Source organism: Dinoponera quadriceps, unplaced genomic scaffold (genome assembly GCF_001313825.1).
Source record: "Dinoponera quadriceps isolate SergipeBrazil2010 unplaced genomic scaffold, ASM131382v1 scaffold1352, whole genome shotgun sequence".
NCBI lineage: Eukaryota > Metazoa > Arthropoda > Insecta > Hymenoptera > Formicidae > Dinoponera > Dinoponera quadriceps.
This window is the reverse complement of record NW_014555567.1, coordinates 549,914-571,877: the sequence shown is the minus strand read 5'-3', so window position 1 is coordinate 571,877 and position 21,964 is coordinate 549,914. Positions and strand designations below refer to the sequence as shown.

Here is a 21,964-nt window from a genome sequence, read left to right as displayed (position 1 = left end):
ATATATATATATATATATATATATATATATATATATATAAAGAATCGTGATATATATATATAAGGAATTCGAATGAAGTGGATATATAAGTGAATACTAAATATTAATATTCAGTGACGCGCGCTCGTAATCCGTCGAAAGCGGAGTCTCGTCGTGCGCGAAGGATTTGCGAGCGCTCGTGCCTCACAACTTCCACGTCGCACTGTGATTATGAAACGCGATTGGCGAGACGCGCGCTTCTCTCGCATCAAGAGCGCCGAATCTTGTTCGCGACATCGTGACGAAATCAATGTTCCCGCTCGTCGTGCCGTGTCGCGTCGAGGTAAACGCAATTCGTCGCGATAACGAATGCGACTCTCGCAGATTCGCCCAGCCGAGCGAGGATATCACGTGGAAATCAGCGTGATCAAGTTTGTAGCGCGTCGAAAGAGCCTCCGCGCCGAATACAATATCCCCTATCCGACAGCCCGATGTCGCCGATGCTTCGCGTCGGCCGAGATCCCACCTCGATTTTCGAGTACGCGATTTATCGCGATGCCGAGCTCGCGATCCGATCAAGAATATCCGACGACGACGACGACGACGAATGGAATTATGTCGAACATATCGTAACTGGGACAGCCGCCCCGGACTGATATCGCATTCCGGATTTCGTATAAATAATTCGGCTTTTCGTTCCGTCCACGATATTTTCCCCTTTTTCGTCCTCGCGCGTGAGAGAACGAGAGAAAAAGTGAGAGAGAGAGAGAGAGAATGGGGAGGGGGGAGGGGGGGAAGAGGGAGAAGGAATTACAACCGGCGAGCGAAGTAAAATATTCTTTGAAAATCGTTAACGCTAAAAGCGATTTGGGTAAAACTGACGAGATGCGACTACGCGCATCTCTGTGTTATAAACGGCCGATCGATTTTCTGCTAAAACGGATCCCCAGGATTGGAAGGGAGATATTTCGGTGTTCTCCAGGCGGAATGGCGATTTCGCCCGGAGCGGCGTGCCGCCGTGCTAACGCTGGTAACAATTCAAAGTCGTGGCGATCTTATAAAGTCCGGTGAAACGCGGGGAAGAGCCGTGTCCGCGTTAATATTTCACGATCCTCCGCGGAAATTGTCAAATTCGCCTCGCGATGATCCTTTTATTAATTCCTCCGCTTTTTATTTGCACATCGGCAGTAGTTTTCAGGCCGCAGCCACACATTTTTACAGAAGTTAACGAGCGATGTAAATGATACTAAAGGTTCAATCGAACGTGTAAAACGGAAATGTCTTTTTTTTATTTTACCAAACAGAGGAACTCTAAAAACTCGACGAACGAACCCTTGCGTCAAAATATCAGAGGATATCGCTGAAAAAAACATCAGGAAACCTAACGCGTTAATCGAAGATGTCCCCCAACGACAATCGCAAATCGATTGTCGTATTGCCGATGTTGAATTTGCACGCGAAAATTAGCCGGTTTATCATGTAGTCCCGAATTCCACAGCGTGTCCGCCAAGTCCGTCATTGCGAGACGAAGACACCGTCATTTAACTTCATCCGACATCGTCTACGGCCTTAATCCGATAAGGGAAATCAGACGGTGCGAAATGTTGCGAGCTTAGATCGTAAGCAACTCGGAAAAATGTCGGACACCATCGGTCGTATGTCGTCCCGAGGGACGCGAGGCGTGCTCCGCTACAGAAAGGTGAGAGAATTCAACGTCGGAGCTGCCGCATCTTTCGGTTAGACACGGTCTGCGTAGACAGAGGTACTCGCGGGTATCATATTAGACCCGGGGAACTACCTTCGCGGATCGCGTGTCTTCGGTGACCGGAGCACGGTAAATGACAAGGTGAAAATTTCAGACACGATATCGAGCCGCACCGTTTCCAATAACGGTTTTATTATCGCGGGGGAGCGTTCGCGGTGTTTCACAATCGCTCCCCGTCGAATTCGAAACGACCGAGCCTCGTAAACGAGAACGAGTGACGCACGCGCTTCTGAACTTTCCGCGTGATTGCTGCCGACTCTAATTTCATTTCCCTTTTGATATTTTTATCTTCTTAACATTTTGCACTTTTTGCTCCCGCTGACACAGAAACTCCCATTCAAAAGATCGTATACGGAAATAATTATTTCATTCCAACCGTGTGGGTGTGACTCGGAACGCGACTTTTCTCGGAAGTTACTCGAGCCACGAGAATTTTTTCTTTCTCGAAATTCTTCGAAAACTCGCGCGTTTATTCATAGAACAGCGGATTTGTATTCTCTCGTTTATAATCTCCCCCCGCGCGGCTTAGCTCATACGTTGCGACAACGCACAATAGTCTGAGATTTATATTTCCCGGCTAAAAGTGATTTTTTTCAAGTTTTACTTCAAACCTGATATAAACTGGACAGCAGTCATTACAATGTCAAATAATCGTAAATTGTTATCATTTATTTTTCTTTTATCACTCATCGGTAAGTGTGATGCTAGACATATTGATTACCTCGTATTGATATCAAACCTTTAGTCACATCTGTCACACTATCAAAATTGACTATATATATATATATATTCAGCGGTGATCATTTATAATGGTTGGAAACATATTTTTATAGATTTTTAAGGACGTACGAGTACATCCGCCTGTACAAATATTACATGATACCATAATGCATAGTCGCGTCAATAGAACGGCCCACGTTGCGCTTTAGCAGAAATTGAATTCTCGTATCGACAGAGGCGCGAAGAAGGCAAGCGCGTTCTCTTCCACCCGCACATATCCCGCCATCCAATAACGATCCGCCTCTCGATGGTTAAACGCGCCGGCGACCTCCATTAACTCTTCTTACCCGTTTAATTCGCGGTATGCATACGCAATTCGCGCGTTCCCGTTCATTTGCGCACTCGGCGCAAAACGAACTTTCGGTTTACTCATTGCAGCTGGTTTCCGCATGCGGATGAACCAATCATATCGAGCAGGTGTGCGTGCATGCGTGAGTGTGTGCGAGCTCGCGTGCACAGGTATCAACGTTGTTGACGTATGCATCCTATCAAAAGCAGATTATAGCCAAGATAAAGAGAAAAGCCCTCGGGGCGCCCACGAATCGTATTTCGCGAACCGCTTTACGGAAATTGACGCAAAATTTGTTTCACTTTTGTTTATGAAAACATTTGGACTCTGATGTTGATGAAATAATCCGTCCGTAATCAAAAGAAATATAAACGGGCGTGTGGAGTGCTTCCCGTTAATTCGGAGCACTGAATTCACGAATCTTCGCGATCGATGTGAGAATTTGCGAAGGGCAAACGTCAATATTGCCAGAAAGTTATACAAATTTCAATCTGTTATAGTTCAGACGTAGTCGTTGTTAGATTCGTCCATTTGATTGGACTGTTAACTCCCTTGTTATAACGTCAAAATTGTTAAGCTCATGAATGATGCTTGGCCAGCAAGGCCCGGATAATCCCGATACGCTCGGCACACATACCTCAACGTCGCGGAAGTTTGTTAAACTCTCCGTCGAAAAAGCGATAAGGGAATCAAATTGAATTTATGATATCGACCAAACTCGTTTTGCGATATTCGCTCCCCCCGGTGAAAATAAATCTTCAGAAACTCGCGCGAACATTAGCCGGTGGAAATTTTTCCTTTCAGCCGAAAGGTGAGAAAAAAGAAGAAATGGGAAAAAGATCAAGTTTGCGTCTCGCTCGCCGACTCGTGAAATGCATATTTTCATTTCCCGCTGATAAAAATATCACGGATCGTAATAACACATTACTCGCAACTTTAGTTACCGAAAATAAATATTAAACGAAAGACTCAAACGTGAGAGTTATTTGTAAAAACACCAGCGAGAGAAAAAAATTTGCTCTGGTTCCGCAGTTGCGTCGCGAAACGTTAAAAGCATGATCACGCTCGCATTTTAATTTGCGAAACTCGCGCGTAATATGACACGTGGCGAGAATTTTTGCACCGATCGATCACGTTTCACGTGCGCACGTAATGCGTGAGCATGATCAGCGGGATTTCTCTCTCTCTCTTCTTATCTCCCCCCACTCGGCGAAAATCTCGCGTCCTTGATGAAATTTCGTGATTTATCGTCCGCGCGACGGAATCTCACGAGAAGAGTGTTCGCATTTGCATAACACTACGTTGAGCGGATCGATACAGAAATATTATCTTCAGCGCGGCTACGCCTTCGGGGCTCGGTATGTCGAACGCAAACGAGGGACGCTGACGAGAAATAATTTATCTCTGCGCGATACGATATACATATACTACATCCCGACGAGCGACATCGAACTTGGAAAATCGCTCTGGCGAACGCGAGTGTTTCATTGAACGTTTAGCTCCACCTCCGTCCAACAAACTGCTATTAATTCCGAAATATTTTTTTTCAATCCTACGTTACGTAATTGTTGTTTTAAATCGTATCCCATATTTCGAGTCGTACGGACAATGATTGACGCAGACGGAGAAAAAAGTATTTAAAATATAGGAAAAAACGCTTAAATGAAAGATTTGATCGGACAATAAACGTTTGCTTGAGCGAAAAAATAATGATGAAGTGTGTGCGGTATGAGTGCGATACGCCAGATAATAATTCGCGATGAAATTTAATACGATTTGTACCGCACCAAAGAGCAACACGATTGAAATTTAAATCAATATGAGAAAGAGAAAGAGAGAGAGAGAGAGAAGAGAAGAGAAAAAGAGAAGAAGGAGAAAGCGAGGTTATTAAATTAAAAACTAAATTTCCATGCCGAAGTCTCATAAATCGTGTAAAAATGAGTTCTACCGAGTGCCCCTAGCAAAATCTAGATAGATGGCGGTTTGCGTAAGTACCTGCGCGATGCATTTTGAAACATGTTTCTTGCACTGTGCCGGCAATTTCGCACATTTGGCGCAAGCACGGTTTATTGCCGCTTTTGCGAGCGCGATATTTCAACCGAGCAACAGGACCTTCTCTAACTTTTCCTTCCGTTAAAAAAAATTACATTACCGTCGCAGCTGCGTATATATCTATCTATCTATATATATATATATATCTATATCTACGCTAAGAACGTCATCAGATAGTGGAAAGGCCGCTCTCAGTCAGACTTGGCGTAATTTTTCGATCGCTTAAAAAATTTCCGTTCTTAAACTCGTCTTAGATTAAAATACAGAAGCAGGTTATAAAAGCGGAGCTTATCGCGCTGTCGTTATTTAATTTGAATTTACCGACGCGTACACAAAGCGGAGATAACATGAGAGTGCATTACTTATTTATGAGCTGAAATATGAAACTTTTGATTGCAAGTCAAGAGTCTCGGACGAAATTCGTTATTTTCATACGATTTTTGTTTATTCCTTACACGCGTATGTGCATATTTGCTCCCCTCGCGGAACTTGTTTCATGTAACCTACTTTGAAATTCAATTTTCCTGAATCTATGCAACATATCCTACATTTGCTTGTTTTCGTACAGCGGCAGATCATGATATCTTATCGATCTCACTGCTTTACGACATCCCGCGATAGCACGACGATGCCCCTTCCAATAAAGAGGAATTAGAAAACGCTATCTACGCCATCGTAAACGCCTCACCTGTTAAGTACTCGCTTTGACTTTAATTCGCTCGGGCGCCCGTTGTCAATAGTTCAGCCCTTAATGAGAGTGTTATAATGTAATTTATTTTCTCGTTCAAGATTCTCTCCCCTTCTCTCTCTTCCTCTCTCTACTTGCCTCGGCTACTGTTAGAATAAATAAAATGCACGTTGGTAACCGATGTAAATATAACATAAAATAAAAGTAATATAATATAAAGTAACGTAAGTAATATAATATAAAATATGCAGAAACAGCTGAATATATTTTTCAACATTATTATGGTTATGATTAATTATAATTAGAATTAATAATTATTATTATTGCGTGAACTTATTGAAATATACAAATTGTTGTAAACAGACTTGTCTATTAATGTAATAATAAAATAATAATTTAACTCTCGCGCGTGTTGTATAATTATATTTTGTATCGGCGCAAGGTGGCGCGCGATACGTAACATGAAAGATGTACGATGTTTGTCGGCCGCGCTCGATGAAATTCTGCGGTGCGCGATATTCACTTTAACTTTCGAATCGACGTTCTTCTAGTTTCGCAAGGGGCCGGTTGAATAATCCGACCAATATTGTCCGGAATTTCGGCAGCGGCCTTTACACTGACGTCTCTTGCATCGCCATAGGAACTTCTGATTGCAAAGCGATCCCCTGTCAAAGCTCCCCCGGCGAGCGTGAAAACTGAACCTCGGTCTTTATGAAATATCTTCAGCGACGAGATCATTTTCCCCCCGACCCATTCGCAAATTACGGAGTGCACGAGCTCGAGAGAGGGTAAGAATGCTGAGGACGTCGTTTCAATTTCGATCAGGGTTCACGGAAGAACAGACTCGCGTCGGGGAAACATAATTCTATTCGCGGTCGCCTAACGTCTTCCGTCATCAGTTTGGCGCGTCCGTTCGCGACTAGAAACATAGATACGAAGATAATATCCGGCGGCATAATTAAAAGCAAGAGAGTTTTGACGAAATGAATTTCATCCAGACCCTTGGCTAAAACAAGAACGCCCGAGAAGTTTCCGCGGTGGAACGTATCAATCGCGACTCGCGCTATTTAAAACCAACCACCGCCGAGTCGCTAATTTCCCTTAACTCAACACAACCGACCGAGAGCGAGGGAAGGAGGAAGGGAGAGAGGGGGAGGATAGGTAACGGAATCAACGGAACTTCATCCGTAGGACACAGTTTCGGCGAGTTGCGAAGCATCTTGGAACAATCCCTGAGGATTGCTAAATACCCTAAACTGCATAACTCGCTTACTACTGCGCGCATCTGTACTGACTTTGAATTAAGCTATTTCTCTACCGGTATTTCTCGAAATCGCGTTAATCTCCTATGAAATGTTATAATGATAAAAGTTGATGAACGCAACGTTATAACGAAAATACATACGATCGTTTCGTTGTTTCGCGACAATTTCGGAAAGTGACGATATTTACGTCCGTCTACGTTATTACCGGCTGTAAAATCATTACCAATTCTACCTGTTTCACCTGGTCTGTTTTATTTACCGCGAAAGTCGCACAGACATTTTTGGCTGCAGATTGGCTGCATTATTACGCAAGTTATCGAGCACGACTTCCTCGAACGCCCCTTTCTCGGACCCTCCCCACTGACTTCCCTTTTAGCATAAAGGGCCGCTTTAAATGCGCGAAGTTACACGAAACAGATACCCATAACTCATCTACCGGCTAACGTAGTTACAGCGTCAGTCGACCTAATACGCTAAACAGGCAATATAACTTGCGCATGAATATACGTATGCCACCTTATATCCGCGCAATCTCCCCGGAATCGGGATACTATCCGTAACTAGGTTTGTATTTGGCAATCGCGCCGTAATTGGCAGTTTATATGCAGCCGAGGTGCCGCTACATCTCCGTGCGCGGTCGAAGATTTAACGGTGCAATTGCTATCACCGGCGTGATGAGCGTTCATTACGCGTGAGTCGCGAACGTTTCAAAATTTCGATACGAGAGAGCCTCGTAATCTTACGAGAATCAAACGCGGAGACTCACCACCTTTAATTTAGGACCGGATTATTAACTGGACTGTCTCAGTCAAGTAACACGTTTCGCAAAAAACGTCGGAGAGATTAATGTAACCTTTCGCTTGTGATATTAATTCCACGACACGGTGTAACTTGGAATTGTCTTGAAACGTAAATATACCGTAAGGAGCACGAAGAAGATACAGAAGTTTCGACAACCAGATTGCGTGCATTCTTGTCATGCTGCCATTAACGCGCGGAACCGGCGTGCGTTAATTGGACTCGTCCGTCGCACAGAGATAAAGGGAGCCGGCGATATCAGGAAGCCGGCCGTGTAACGACGAACTGCGTCCCGCCCTGCTCATCGGGTGTAAGTGGAAAAATATGTAATTACGCGTCGCGCTTCCCGGCAAAATGTGTCTCGGCACAACGTCGCTCCGCGCGGCGGCTTTTGTGCGTCAAAGGGCATCCCCATCAAAACGTAGCGTGCACGCGAGAGAGTGAGCGCGCGCTCGCTCGCTTTACGGACATTATCATATTTCACTTACGGCGATGTGAATTTACTCTCGCGGACAAAAGTGCGCGAGAATCCAGCGGCGACTCGCCGGCCGGTGATTATCAGGTCGCCTGCAACGAAGGCCTCCCCTCTCAATCTCCCCCTCCCCGCGGTACGCGGTCATCGACGCGTATTTTCCGCAGCCGCCGCTCCGATGCGGTTTTCGCTGCCACTGCGAGCCACGGGCGAGCGCGTGCGGTACTTTATTTTCCCGTTTAACGACCGGGGCCGCGTCGTGGAATTAACCACCGATGCCGGCCGGAGCGACAATTCGGAGCGCCAGCAGGCGTCCGGAACGAGAACCTACTTTCCGATCAGCCAGCCTTCCGTTTTGTCGTCTGGAACCCGCCGCCGTCTGCGTGTGTGCTTTGTTTTGTTAGCCGTTTCCTCGCCTTTGCGGCTTGCCGCTACGGCTTGAAGTTCGCCCCCTGCTATTTCGCGGGACGCGTAACAAGCCTCGTCACAGGTTCACCCTTGTTGAACGCGGTTCGTAATAGCGCGATTGACTCGACTCGGTAGGAAACGGAGTCTCCGGCAGGTACGACGACGTTCCTTCAGCTTGTTAAAAATGCGCAGTGCGAAATTGCGCTTCTTTCTTTTTTTCTTCTCTTTCTCTCTCTCTCTCTCTCTCTCTCTCTCTTACTCTATTCTGAAAATGTCCCCCTGTATCTTTTATTTTTTGTCCTCACTATAAGAAACGTCCCACGTCCTAAGGATCGAAATTCCGATTTCAATCGTGAACATTGAGGTGAAAATCGGGAATGACTAAAAACGGAGTGAATGGAAATGAATTGTTATCGCTGTATAATTAATAGGACTATCGTCCCTCGATCCCACTGTTTACGGATCGCCTCGACTTTGACGGAACGAAGCGATTGAGAGAAGAGTTCACTGATACGTTGCTAATGCGTCTTTAAACGTCATAGCTTCGTCTCAGTCGCATAAACTCGGTATCCCAAAGGGTTTTACAGAGGTTAATCCGTTAAGCTGGCCAACGGTTGGCTACTTAGAACGCGACCCACATGACCAGTAATCTGCTCGAAAAGCCTTCACGCAAATCTGTGTGTGGATATAAGGGCCTACGAGTGTGTGTATGTGTGTACATATACGTATATAGCGTCGCCGTTGTGTTAGCATTATCGTTAGCACGCTTCCGTTGTCTTGAACCTAATCGCATTAGTTTATCTTTTCTACTCACGCTCCCTATCTCGAATAAACCAAATCGTTGCGGATTGTCAGTCCATTCCGTTACCGAGCTAATGTAATTGTGTTAATGGCGGTCTGACTCCCCGTATCCGATCTTAGGTGAAAAATTTCGCCCCCCAACATCGACCGAACGTATACCGATATTTCATTCCATCAACAGTATCGTATAAATTTTATTAAGTGCCTCGCCAACGGAAATAAATAGAGAAAACGGACGAAAGAAGCGGAGAATTAAGATCGATGGCTCGATACGAGGCGTTAAATATTCACGTTTGTTTCATCTCAGATCTTGAACCTCCGCGAAGAAACGGTCTACGATTTAGTCGAGAGAGAGAGAGAGAGAGGGCGTAGGAGTCAGGGGAACGAAGCTGGAAACGCTAATTACACTCAACAAGCGAAACCATTTCTCCGTCGAAGAAAACCAACTTCGCCGTGGCAAGTTGAAGGCGCGTTCGATGTCGCGAAAAGGGGGCAATAAAATGAATTATAGGAACATACTTAGCATTCTGCAACGCGCGGTGCGCTATTAATAATTACGCTTCTTCACCGGCGGAACGGAATTACGCCGAGTTAGAACTCGCGGGCGGAAAGTTTGCAGATAATTCGGCGAGGCCCCGGCCTTCTATAAAGTCGCTTTGATAAGTTAAGTTCGTCTAAAGTCTCAGGTAGTTGGATGACGGCAACGTATGGCACGTATAAGCAGCGATAATCCCATTACATCGTGTAAAGCCTCGCGTACCTACGCCCGAACGATCCATTGGACTTAGCGAATCTTCTAAATAATGCAACACGGGCTTAGCGCACCTTGCCCCGTTTCAGGCACACCGGCTTCGAAATCCCTCCTCCCCGCAAAACTTGGCGCAGTGAATTATCGATGTTCGATCGCACGCTTAATCCCCCTCTGTCTGTCCGAAAGAGATTCGGCGGCTTCGACTCGGCGGCTCTCGCGGGAAACGATTCTTCGGCCGGTCTCGTCGGCTGACGCTCGACGTATCCTCGCGATAAGGATAATTTATACCCCCGGTCGAATGATCCGTACGCCCGCGATCGGGATACTTCTTGTTTCGACGCGCGAAACCGTCCGTCGAACTTTCCCCGGGTCATAAATCTCGCGTGTCGCGCCGGGCTTGACTTGCATTTTGTCTACTTCGCCGCCGCAAAGACCTTTTCAAGTTTCCGAGCTATCGATCGAGCGACATTAAGGCCGGCTCGCGGTGAGCAAGTTTGACGGCGCGGTGTCGCGCTTACATAATGCTTAAACCTTGCACGACCGAAATATACTTTTCTACGTCATTAGACGCGTCAATCGTACGCTCCGTCGCGTTTCGCCCGACGTTTTCCGAGTTCATTTCACAATCCCGTCGAGCTTCAGCTTGATAATTCCCTCCCGCCTTCCTTACGATGCCGCGCGAGCGAGCGAGTGGGCGAAAAAGTCAGCGCGCCCCCGCTCAAAGCCATTCTGGAAGCGCGCGGCAAAAGCTCTTTACCGAGGTTTTCCTATCCCACGCAATGTTCGACAAAGAGTTCCGCGCCAACCAACAGGTATCAGCAGGGATCGTCGAATCGAGTTTCGCAAATATGATTTTATTGAGGAGGAGAGGGAAAATAGCCGGAATAACTGCGGATGAGCTTTAACTCTTTAGCAGCGGCGGCGCGTCGAATCGTTGTCCCGCCGACAAAGAGAGGATGAAGATACCACCGCGCGCACATTTCGCACGAAAATTCGATCGCTCAGATTTGCCGTCTTCATTCCGCGCGAGCGAGCCAATCGTGAAAGGGAAGCGGAATCGTCTAAATGATTAAAAACGAGAGTTTCCCACGAGAATATTTTCCACGGTAACGTGCGCACTTTTAACGCTGTGCTTTTTTTCCCTCGCCCCTCCTATGTACACAGCGGCTAAAGAGTTAAAGCCTCTCTCTTTTGACCGGCATTCAACGGAGTCGACATTGGACGCGTCGCGCCGGCGGAGTAGTCCGTGCTCTTTTCACTCGGTACATTGGCCGTTTCCATTTGATTTTCGCGGAATTCCATTCGCGCGGCCCCCCTAGTCTTCCCCCCTCCGGCCGCTCGCTCGCTTTTTCCGCTTTTTCTCGCTCGTTTTGCAATCTGCGCCGTTGAAAAATGCGACTTTTGACATGCGAGCTACAGTTCGGCCGGATGCGTAAAAAAGCCGGGCCGCGTGAGAAGTTTCGACCAGAATATCGAGTTTAATTTAACAAACTCGATAAACCCGACAAACGAAGTGGGCACGCAGAATGTGTCGTTAACTTTTGTAACCCATATACATGTTTTTGCGTTCTTTTTCCCCTTTCTCTATCTCTCTCTCTCTCTCACTCTTTTTCTCGCTCTCTTTCTCTCTTCCACCCGTCCTCTCCCTTTCTCACTCTTTTATTTTATAGATATTATGGAATCCATCAGTGCATGAAACATTCGCGTCCACCGCTGTTTCCGGTTGCCTAACGGCGCGCAGCTTTTTGCAGCTTCAAATTGCAGATTTTTGGAATAATACAATCCGTGGGTATATAACGCGATGTTATAAAATGTATAAAATACGACTGCACGCGCGCGTGCACGCACTCGACTTCGTCGAGTAATAAAGGCGCACGAACTTTCCGCGCGAGCCTTCGATATTTTTTTACACACGCGAACCTTTCATCCAGTTTTTTGCCGCGGATTTTGGCCCCCGCGAAATAATGCCGAAATCCCGCCTTTTATCCAGTCCGCATTTTATTACACGGCGGTTGTAATTCAGGTGTTTATTTTCAGTCGCGAGAAAACCGCCGAATGGCGTTTCCCGCGCACGAGCGTCACCGCAGACTTGGAGATTAATTCGCGAGTTGTTTTCGTTTTAATCAGGCGCGTTATCAGCTCTGAATAATCGAACGGGGGAGGGATCGCAACTCGCGCAAATATCATTTACATGATGACGCGCGCGTCGATGGCCAACGTCCTTTCGCGTATCGGTGGATCCGCAAAGATTGGAGCTTCCATTAGCGATGAAATCGACAGGTCATAAAAAATTCCCCGCGCGCGTATTCTCGGCTGTCCGCGATTCTGTTTCTGTTTTCGTCCGCCGAGAGATTTCGGCTTTAATTCATCGACGCGCGCGCGCACAGTTCGCCGGACTGTGCGGAGTCGTTCTATCTATCGCGACGCGCGTATTCGTCGCAATCAACCGACGCCGCGGCGCACCGGCGGCGACGCGTAATGCGCTAACGTCAACGCGCCGACCGTAAAGTGAGAAACTGCAGTGTCTGCATTTATTGCCGGCGACGACAGCACACGGCGCTGCTATTTGGAGTCGCCGAGTGTGCACGAGTCGCCGTGGCGGCAGAATAATCCGGTCGATGCACCTTCGAGACGCGAGCTGAACTCTCGCGCTAAAACTTGCGGTAATTCTGCGCCGCCGGGCGAAACTGTACGTTAAATTCGCGAAATGAAATTTTGCACTTTAACGACCCGCGTACGCGCCTGATCCGAGAAATTTACGAAACGGGGGAACTTGGACTGGTTTCTGCGTATTTCTTTGGAATTTTTTCATTTATCAAGCCGCGAAGAATTTCCTTCCTAATGCCCATCGAATTTTCCCGCGAGAGCTTATAAGAAGCTCCGAAGAAGCTCGGCGTCGTTAGGGAAATTCGTCGCGTCTTCGCATTTTTACACCACGACGTAGGAAATCCATCCGGACTATTCCGCCGCATGTGCCGTATCGATCACGCCGCGCCGATCGCGTACGCGCAATTGAAAAAAATGCCAGGGGGAGGGAGGGGCGGAGAGGAAGAGAGTCGCAGTTTATGACGGTCGTTGCAAACAAATATCCTGTTTTCATTGTGGAATATTTTCAACGGGAATATGTATCGTCCGCGATTTATCTTCGGCGAATTTCGGCAAAAAGTCCGAACAGATTTTGCCCGGGCGTTGCCAGTGTTGCATCGATAAATAGACTAAATTCGCGAGTGAATTAAACGACGTAATAGAATAATAAAATTTTGGACCGTTACTTTTAATTAACACATAAATCATCCCCCGTTATGGACTTATTATCGCGATATAACCCCTTCACTTTATTTAATTTATTCATTGCCGGATGTACGGCAAATGTAACACCGTGTTCAATTTAATAAGGGCTCCTGCGTTGACAATCCTTTCTGACGACATCCTTCGGGATATTCTACAATTTGCACCGTGACGGGTATCATATAAATTGCGCGGCATCGTTACGTCCGTGACAGATGAGTCTCGTAAGCGTCGTTATGAAGCTACGTACACGAAAGCATTTCCGAGCGATATACGTCGCGGACGCACACTCTGATTAAAGCAGCGGCACAGAGAGCTACGCACCGAGCGAGACGTCGGGGCAATTTAAGATTAAGCACTAATGAAATTGCTTCGCGAGTGTCGCTCTGATATTTATACTGAGCAAATGAGCGACTTGCACGCATATACACACACACACACATATATATATATATATTTATATGCGTCTGTATAATCTGTCCGTATATATTTGTATGTTTATTTTTAACAATGTTTATACGCGTTAAGTCGCGTCGCGTCGCGCGCTAATTTCATCTGAAATCCATTCCAGCGGACGGAAACGTCTTTCTCGTTTCCAATTTGACGATCGGATTTACGTTCGTTCCGTCCGTGAAACGTAAAATTAGCCAATTAAAGGACGTCATGCTCGAAGCGACACTTAAGAAGCGAATTTTCCGAACGGAGATTTATCGAATTGCACGTCGCGCGCGTCTTAACATCGTAAACTTTCAGCGTTTCGGCGTTCTTGCCCGAAATAAATACACTTCTCGATTCACTTCTTCGGATTTTGATAAGCTAAAACAAACGTACTCTGATAGTATGGACCACCGGCGGATATTTTTTCCGTATTATACTTTCAAGTTACGATTTCCATATGAGAGAGCCGTCGAGTTTACGCCCGGATTGCAGCGGCACGACGACCCTGCCGGCAATAAAACGAGACTCTCGTTGCCTACATAATTTATCCGATGCTGTGCAAGGATTCCTAATATTCATCCCGTATACGACAGCCATTGTTTCTCGTTACGCGGAATCAATTTGAACGGACGCTCCGCCCGCAGGTTGAAGAAGAGCGTCGCGTCGGCTAATTATTTTTCCGATCGATCTTTGAGAACGCAAGGCAACGCGCATGTGCGCGCACGCGGAAAGTGCGTATTGTCTTAATGTAACGATTTCATTCATCGTTCACCGGGGGATCGAAAAATTCAGAAAACAATATCCCGATAAGCGAGTCGACGATCAATCAGCTACCGGCTGTAACACGATAATTTACGATGACTGAAAATTTGGAAAAGCCAATAAGAGCCAAGTGCAGTTGTTGGCGTGAATACATTTATTAGATTTATATGGGAGTATAAATGACAATATAAATAAATTTTGTGCACCAACTTGTTCATCAAACTTTTCAAACATGCGTGGAAAATCTACAACTCACATCAAACCGACCCTGTATCTCAATTATTAATATTTTAATAACAATAAAATTCCCACAATTGATTAATTAATTAAATAAAATAAACTAAAATTAATTAAATAAAATAATTAATTAAATAAAAATAAACCTTAATTGATTCTCTTGAATATTGCGAAAAATATTGTCTCAGTTAAGAATCGAGCCTGAACTCCATTTATCTGGTAAGACGTTTTAACTCCTTGATTGCCGATGATGAGAATTCTCGTCATTTTGAACTTTGCGTTCACTGACGCAAAAATACATTTTCTTCTCATGAAATAATTTGTTATATTAGAACCCCAAAGTGATTTTATCACTGAGACAAAATGTAACTAGGTCTTTTTTGAATGTATATTGACTGAACACGATTTTTTAACCCAATTTGTAAAATATTACCTCAGGAAAAATATGGTTGTTAGAAAAATGAGAATTTTCCGAATTTCAAATATTTTCTCCATAAGATATTTTGTTATATAAAACTATTAAAACGATTTGATGATTGAAACAAGATACGTTTAAGGGTTTTAGGGTGTGCTAAACATGAATTTTAAATCGTATTTGCAAATGTTGCTTTAGGAAAAAAAAATATAACTATCGGGAAAATGAGAATCTATCGAGTTTTCGAATATTTTCGTTATGAGATATTTTGTTACGTTCAAGTTTGCAATGAATTAAATACAATATTTAGATAATTGAGAAAAATGTCTACACTTATTACAAGCTAACAACAAGTTTTAATTAAAATTCGCTACATTGGCCATGATCTTAGGTAACAAAAAATTTTCTAATTTTGACTTGAAATTCGTCATCGGCATCGACAAAAACCCTCTGAAATAAACTTTCATTAATTTTCGAAAACCTTTTGTTTTTGACACTTTAGTCACCGGTCGAGGGGAAATGGTATGACAGTGAAGGAATTAACCAATGCAGCATAACATAAAAGATAATCTACATTACAATCGTCCCGAAGTAACACACTGGTACAGTATCAGCGTGTCGTCGTTTTCTAGTTGAGCTTCTTCTGGTTAATCCCCGGAAAAAGGATGCCCGTAACGATAACGGCCGAATAAAACCCATGATTGATAGGACGGAAGGGGAGGTCTTTTCCGCGAGAGCGGAGCGTCCACCATCGTGTTGTTAACGTGAAATATCGTGGGCGCATTCTTTCGTGTGGCAACGTCAAACGATCGAGCGCGAGGTGTCAAAGTGTCCTTTTTGCGCGCAGCGCGAGAATAATAGGACAAAATAATACGTCAGGTCGACTAGACGCGACAGCAGTACAGTGTCGTATTCAGACACCGCTCGGCCCGTCCTCTCTTTGCTCTCTCGGCTCTCTTTTCTCTTTCGTCTCCGGCGCGTTCGCTCTTTATATTTCCCATCTCGCATTCTCGCGCGACGTCCGTATAGCTAATGCGAGGACGCATCCATCATCTCGTCAGCCGACAGCGTGCAGCGGACATGCATGTATCGACGAGAAGGGAACTAGTTGAGATATAAATAAGGGGGGGGGAGGAGAATTCCATCCCGCACTCGTTACATATTTTATCGCGCGAAACGGAGGAAATCATCATTTGAGACACACGTAAATTTAATGTGTTCATCCGCGCGAGATCCCGTCGCTGTAAATCCTGTCGAAACTTTGGCGCAAGTCCGATCGATCGCGCTTCCGAAGACATTTCTCTCACGAGATGACGAATCCCGCCGCGTTTATTATTGCGATATAGTTTGTTGCTGATTATTTTGGCAATACGCGCAAGACGAATCGCGTGTAGAAAGCATCGCATTGCGAACAAGTGGAGTGTCCGTTTGAGATATGTCGGCCCATTACGGCCCATTTGCCACTCTAATTCCCTCGAGATTAACCTGAGCGTAACGAACATATGAACCCGGCCGGCACGCTTGAGGTTTGGCATAATCGATATTAGCAATTTCGGCGGGCCGCGTGTCCTAATCTCCAACCCATTACTTCTCCATCAGCGTCGAGTGTTTCACGCCTTAAAGAGGCGAATCCCTTGCGAAGGGCTCGGGGAAATTCCGCGCCGCGCTTACCACCCGATCTCACGCTCGCGCTTAACACGTCGGCATTATACTCGCGAAAACGAGCGTTCGAACAATCTCTCTCTCTCTCTCTCTCTCTCTTGGTGAGTGTGATCTCCCCCGTTTCTCACACACACACACACACACACACATATACACAGAGTTCGAAGCAGCGAATAACCGAGGTCTCTTTCTCTCTCTTTCTCTGTTCTCCTCAGATACCGATACGTTGTTACATCGTTCGAAGACTCCAGCCGTCGGCCGATCGGACGAAGAGTATCGGGAGAGCGTGTCGCCGAGTGGCTGAACGTGGAGTAGGCGAGAGCGCAGTAGCACGTGAGACGAGTGCCGTCGCTCGAGACACTTGTTGCACGTCGGCCGTCCCTTAAAGAGGGTCTCCGCGCGTCAATCGGGCATCCTCCGGCCGCGAGGAACGGACAGCGTGGGTGAGCGCCGCGTGTTCTCGCGAACGTCGCGGCATGTCGCTCGACGGGACGGTCGCGGACGACCGCGGGCCGAGCGACGCGTCCCTCGTCCTACGCCTATCGATCACGTTCGTTCGCAAAAAGTGTTACCACTCGCGTGCACTCGTCGTCGTCCTCTCGTTGGTGAGCGCGTGAGCGTGCGTGCGTGGCATGCCGTCGATCGTTGCGCGAACTGCACCCTCGGTTGGACCTCATCGTCGTCGTCGTTATTCCTGTTGTTGGCGCGCCCGGACGCTCGGCCGGCTCGAGTAACAACAATCGAGTAGCGCGTTCGGTGACCGGCGGAAAAACGCGAAGTGCCGTAAGTGCGCGCCGGATACATCGGTGTCCTACCGGGGGATCGAGAGAAGAGCGATCATGTGCTACGACGCTCGGTGACACCGGTCGCGGTCGTGCTATGCGGCGCTACCGTTAGTGGTATACGTAGCCGAGGCAGCGAGCAGAGCTACCACTGCGGGGCGGCTATCACCACGTGGTAAGTGCGGCTATCGCCCTCGAACGGGTATCGCCCCCACTCCCTCATTCCAGACATCCGGCTTATCGGTTCTTATTGCGGAGGGACGCGAGACGCGATGACGACCTTTAACGTCTGCTCTTTAACCCCCGTAATCGCGCGAGGGTTAAACTCCGATGACGTTAAGGGTCGTCGTACCTCATCCCCGTCACCGAGAGTGTGCGAGTGCTCCGTATGTGTGTGCACAGTATACAGTCGGTGATCTCTTAATCTGCTGTGATGTTTCACCGAGTTTCCAGCACTTCGTCCCCTCCGGATTTACGTCAGAACGAACGCGTAGTGTGAATTATTTGCGGGAATATCGCCTCGATACGCGAAACGTCCGGATTTTTCCTCCGCCGCCTTTCGCCTTACGCGCGCGCGACGTGCACGCGGAGATCGTGGACGGTCTCTCATACGTTATCAGAAAGCATCATCCTTCGAAGCGCACGCTGCTTCACGGTCAAAATCGATAAGGCGGGAGAGAGAGAGAGAGAGAGAGTGAACTAAAGGAGATATATGCGTCGGACTGACTATTTATCATGTACGTCCGCCGGGGAAAATAGGAATAGGCAAATTTTTATCTCGCGCCAACCGAACTGTTACACGGCCCCCGGGCGAGCCGGCGGCTTTCAATTTTACGGGTGATTCGTCCGTCAGAAATACCATTCGTACCTTTCGCCCGGCCAAGTAGTCACGGATCGCGCATAGTCAGCCGCCGCTTCCCCTAGCTCGTCGTTCGACCCACCGACTATCCCACTTCAGAGCGCGTGTTGTTTGTTCATTCCTCCAATTGTTCATGATTTCATTCGTGTAATTCATATAGCTCACATTTGACTTGATATACTTCACCGTTATGACTGGAGAAAGTAAAGAAACGCGCGCGCAATTTGCAGGTGGACATCCCCGAGCGCGTACTCGGGCGGTTTCGGCAAGAACAAGAGGAAACAAAGACCGGAAGGCTGGATCACCTCCGTGGAATGTCTTCGGGCGCCAAGCGGCTGGTGCAGTCGCTTAGGGGCCGAACCGGCGGTAGAGGCGCCGGCGGCGGTCGATCCGACGCCGGTGCCGGGGACGACAGCGGCGTCGGCGGCGGCGGGGCCAGTACCAGTGCGACCCGGCTCTGCCACTACGACAGTGGACACGAGTTGGACGAGATCTCGGTGATCGGGGCTGTGAGGGGTAACGAAGGGCTGACGACGCCCACCACACCGTGCCACTGCAGGGCTCTCAAGTACGGCAGCGGACAGACGCTTTGCAGCATCACCGGATTGGTCCCGCCCGCACCCGCCGCACCCGCGCACAGAACACAGTCCGGTGAGTGCGATTACTCTGTCCTCTCTGTGACCGCTACGACCGGACGACTTAGCTCTGACAGAGCGACTGTCCGTGCGGTGCCCCGAGGTTCGTCGTCTTGTGAGAGCGCGTCCTCTCCTTTGCTCGAGCATGAGTCGGAAACGACCCGACTCTCTCCCTGGGATCTCAGATATATAACGAGGGATGCACTTTTAAAGTCCTCAGTCGAATACAGAGACTTGCAGATTGCACGTTGCATCGCGCGTGGAATTCGTTCGAGCGGTCGATCGATCGCGCGCTTCCTCGCTCGACGTCGGTCGCAGCATTCGCTTATGCCAGATCGGTCTACAGATCTACGCGCGCTTGTGTGTCTTACGCTTTTTCTTGCCCCAGGATAGATCGATTGCGAAAGATAAATGTAATAAATCCCGTTTCTCTTTCTTCCCCTCGGAAATCCCCCGGAAGTACGGGCGGATTTACAAAGCGACCTCGTATCTCGTACGTATTTCCGGGAATAAAGTCGTGCCCGCGGTATAAGATCGCGCGGGCAGACTGTAATATCAAGCTGCTGGCCATTTTCCATTCAGCCAGCCGGATGGTCCTTCGTCGCGCGCGGCGATGCTACGCTCGCCGACTGCGGCAATGCGGAATTATGTAATGGTACGCGTAGAGCGCGGATGCAAACGACGAGGGGGGAAAGAAGGTGCGAATAAACCGACCGCGGGAGCCATTAATTTTTATTATTGCGCGAATTCTCTCGTAGCGACGATCACGAAGTGGCCGTCGTCGAGTCGTTCAACGCGGCAGTTTCGCGCGGCCCTCGACAACGGAGCGCACAATGCGCGTCGTCGTCGTCGTCGTCGCGCAACGCGCGTTATTTGTCGTTGATATCGCGGAATGTATTCCGCGGTGCTTTTTCGCGTTAGCTGCGCGAGCTGTAAAAACCAGGCCCCGGAATGCTCGCGCGCGCGCGCGCGTTCGTACTTTCCAATCTTCGCGCGTAACTTATTACACTCCATAAACAGCCGTAAATTCTCGTTCGCGTCTCTAAGAAGCGGGGTTTTCACTTAGAAAAGCGCTCCCGCGTACCGCTTTATACTTATCCTCGCGAGCGGGCGCTTTTTTAATCTTCCCGCTTTACGAAAAGCAGCGCGCCTTTCGTCCGCCGTTCGCGACCAGCCTGCGCTTCTTTCTCTGTTTCTCCCTCCCTCTTTCTCTCTCTCTCTCTCTCTTTCGAGTTTCCCTCGGCCGAGTACAATCTTTCCCACTCGCCGTTTCCCGACCGCCTTTATCGCGACCTCACGTCTATAATTCCGCCAGCTGGATATCGTGCCGGCGCTCGCACACGGACACCGTCTGCTACGTCTCCGAATACGAAGGTATTCTTTGTTCCGTGACATCCATTGCACGAAGAAGACCCGCGTTTCTGTGTTACGCGGCGACCTATCCGGCGATATTGCATCTCTTGATCAGGAGGCGTATTAAAGTATTAAACGACAGATGTACACACACACACACTCTCCCTCTCTCTCTCTCTCCCTTCGTTTTATCGTCGTGACGTCGCGGGACTCCAGTTCAAGGCGAACGAGATATTTATCAAAGCGCGTTGCAGGTGCCGTGATAAGACACGTCTCGGCGACTCCGTTTCAACTATATTAATCTTTTCCACTCGCTACGCGTCCCTGGTTTCATCCCTAGAGCGCGCACCCTGTTAATAATTACCAGCTGATAATATCCACCGAGTAACCGAGCTAAACATAGAGATGGGGGTAAAATTATCGATTGTTTATTTACCTTCTAATTTTATGTTCGGTGACAACACCTCGAAATCCAGCAGTTCTCCAGCGTAGAAATACGAGAAATGACGATCCAAAGAAACCGTGTCCGCGAGAGGGAGAAAGAGAAAGAGAGAGAGAGAGAGGGAGGGAGGGAGAGAGAGCGAGAGAGACAGAGTTTCCGAGCGAGAGAAAACTTGAGAATTTTTAATCGCGAAGCGACGCCAAAAGTTACTCAAGACAGAAATCAATCAAGAAAAGGGAGGATGTACATTCTGCTGTTTATTTCGTCCGTCGACGAGGAGTCGTAAAGGGGAGAACATTCTTCGTTAATTATATCCTTAAAACCTTAAAGTTTTATAATAAGGTTCCGAGACCTAATGGGGCAGAAAACCAGTGTTCCAGGGCTTTACGACGTAGCCGGGAGGGTTCCCGGCGGCGAACTTCGACGTCATTAGCGGGAATAGCGGCTAGTAGCGGCGTTCGAGGCAATATAACACGCGCTTTGACTCATCTTCGAGTGCACCTAAGAAGGCGGACAACGTAGTTCGGAATTTGTTACCGGACTCTCGAGCCGTAAGATCGAAGACTTAAATTTCATTACGCCGATGCGAAGGTACTTATATAAGTGTTAACGGTGGTCCCGGTTATTCCGAGAGATACCAAGAGATACATCGTGAGAGAAGGAGATGCCAGGTATTGCAGGCGATGCCGGTGTAAAATTAAGATCGTCGTTAAATGGTTGCGCGACGATACGTAATCGTCGGCGATGCCGAGCGATCGTTGCGAACTTGGACGTAATATCTTCGATCGTAAAGCACGAGAGAGAGAGAGAGAGAGAGAGAACCTAACCTTACCTCGAGTTCCTCCTACACCAATGATGACGCGACGAACGACGATGATGTAACCGATCAACAGTCGCCCGTCCCGGCCGAGTGTCGATAGTATCGTTGGAAATTTACGAGCAACGGATTTCGATAATGGCCGAGCCGATTGGTAGGCACCTCCATTCTCTTGACCTAATTACGGGCGCGTAGTACCAGAGGGGGATTGATAAAAACCGCCGCC

At 47.6% G+C, this 21,964-nt stretch overlaps 1 protein-coding gene and 1 long non-coding RNA gene across 2 annotated transcripts in view; one reads left to right on the top strand and one right to left on the bottom strand.

The window, feature by feature from the left end:
- LOC106744685 overlaps positions 1-21,964 on the top strand; it is a 178,081-nt gene that overhangs the window by 21,715 nt on the left and 134,402 nt on the right. Inside the window, exons 2-3 of the mRNA XM_014619639.1 lie at positions 17,066-17,807; positions 18,722-19,142. Of these exons, the coding sequence (XP_014475125.1) occupies positions 18,806-19,142 (337 nt within the window). The 5' untranslated portion in view covers positions 17,066-17,807; positions 18,722-18,805. The remainder of the gene's footprint in view (positions 1-17,065; positions 17,808-18,721; positions 19,143-21,964) is intronic.
- The window catches only part of LOC106744686, a 116,462-nt gene that overhangs the window by 61,398 nt on the left and 33,100 nt on the right, over positions 1-21,964 (bottom strand). The window lies entirely within an intron of this gene.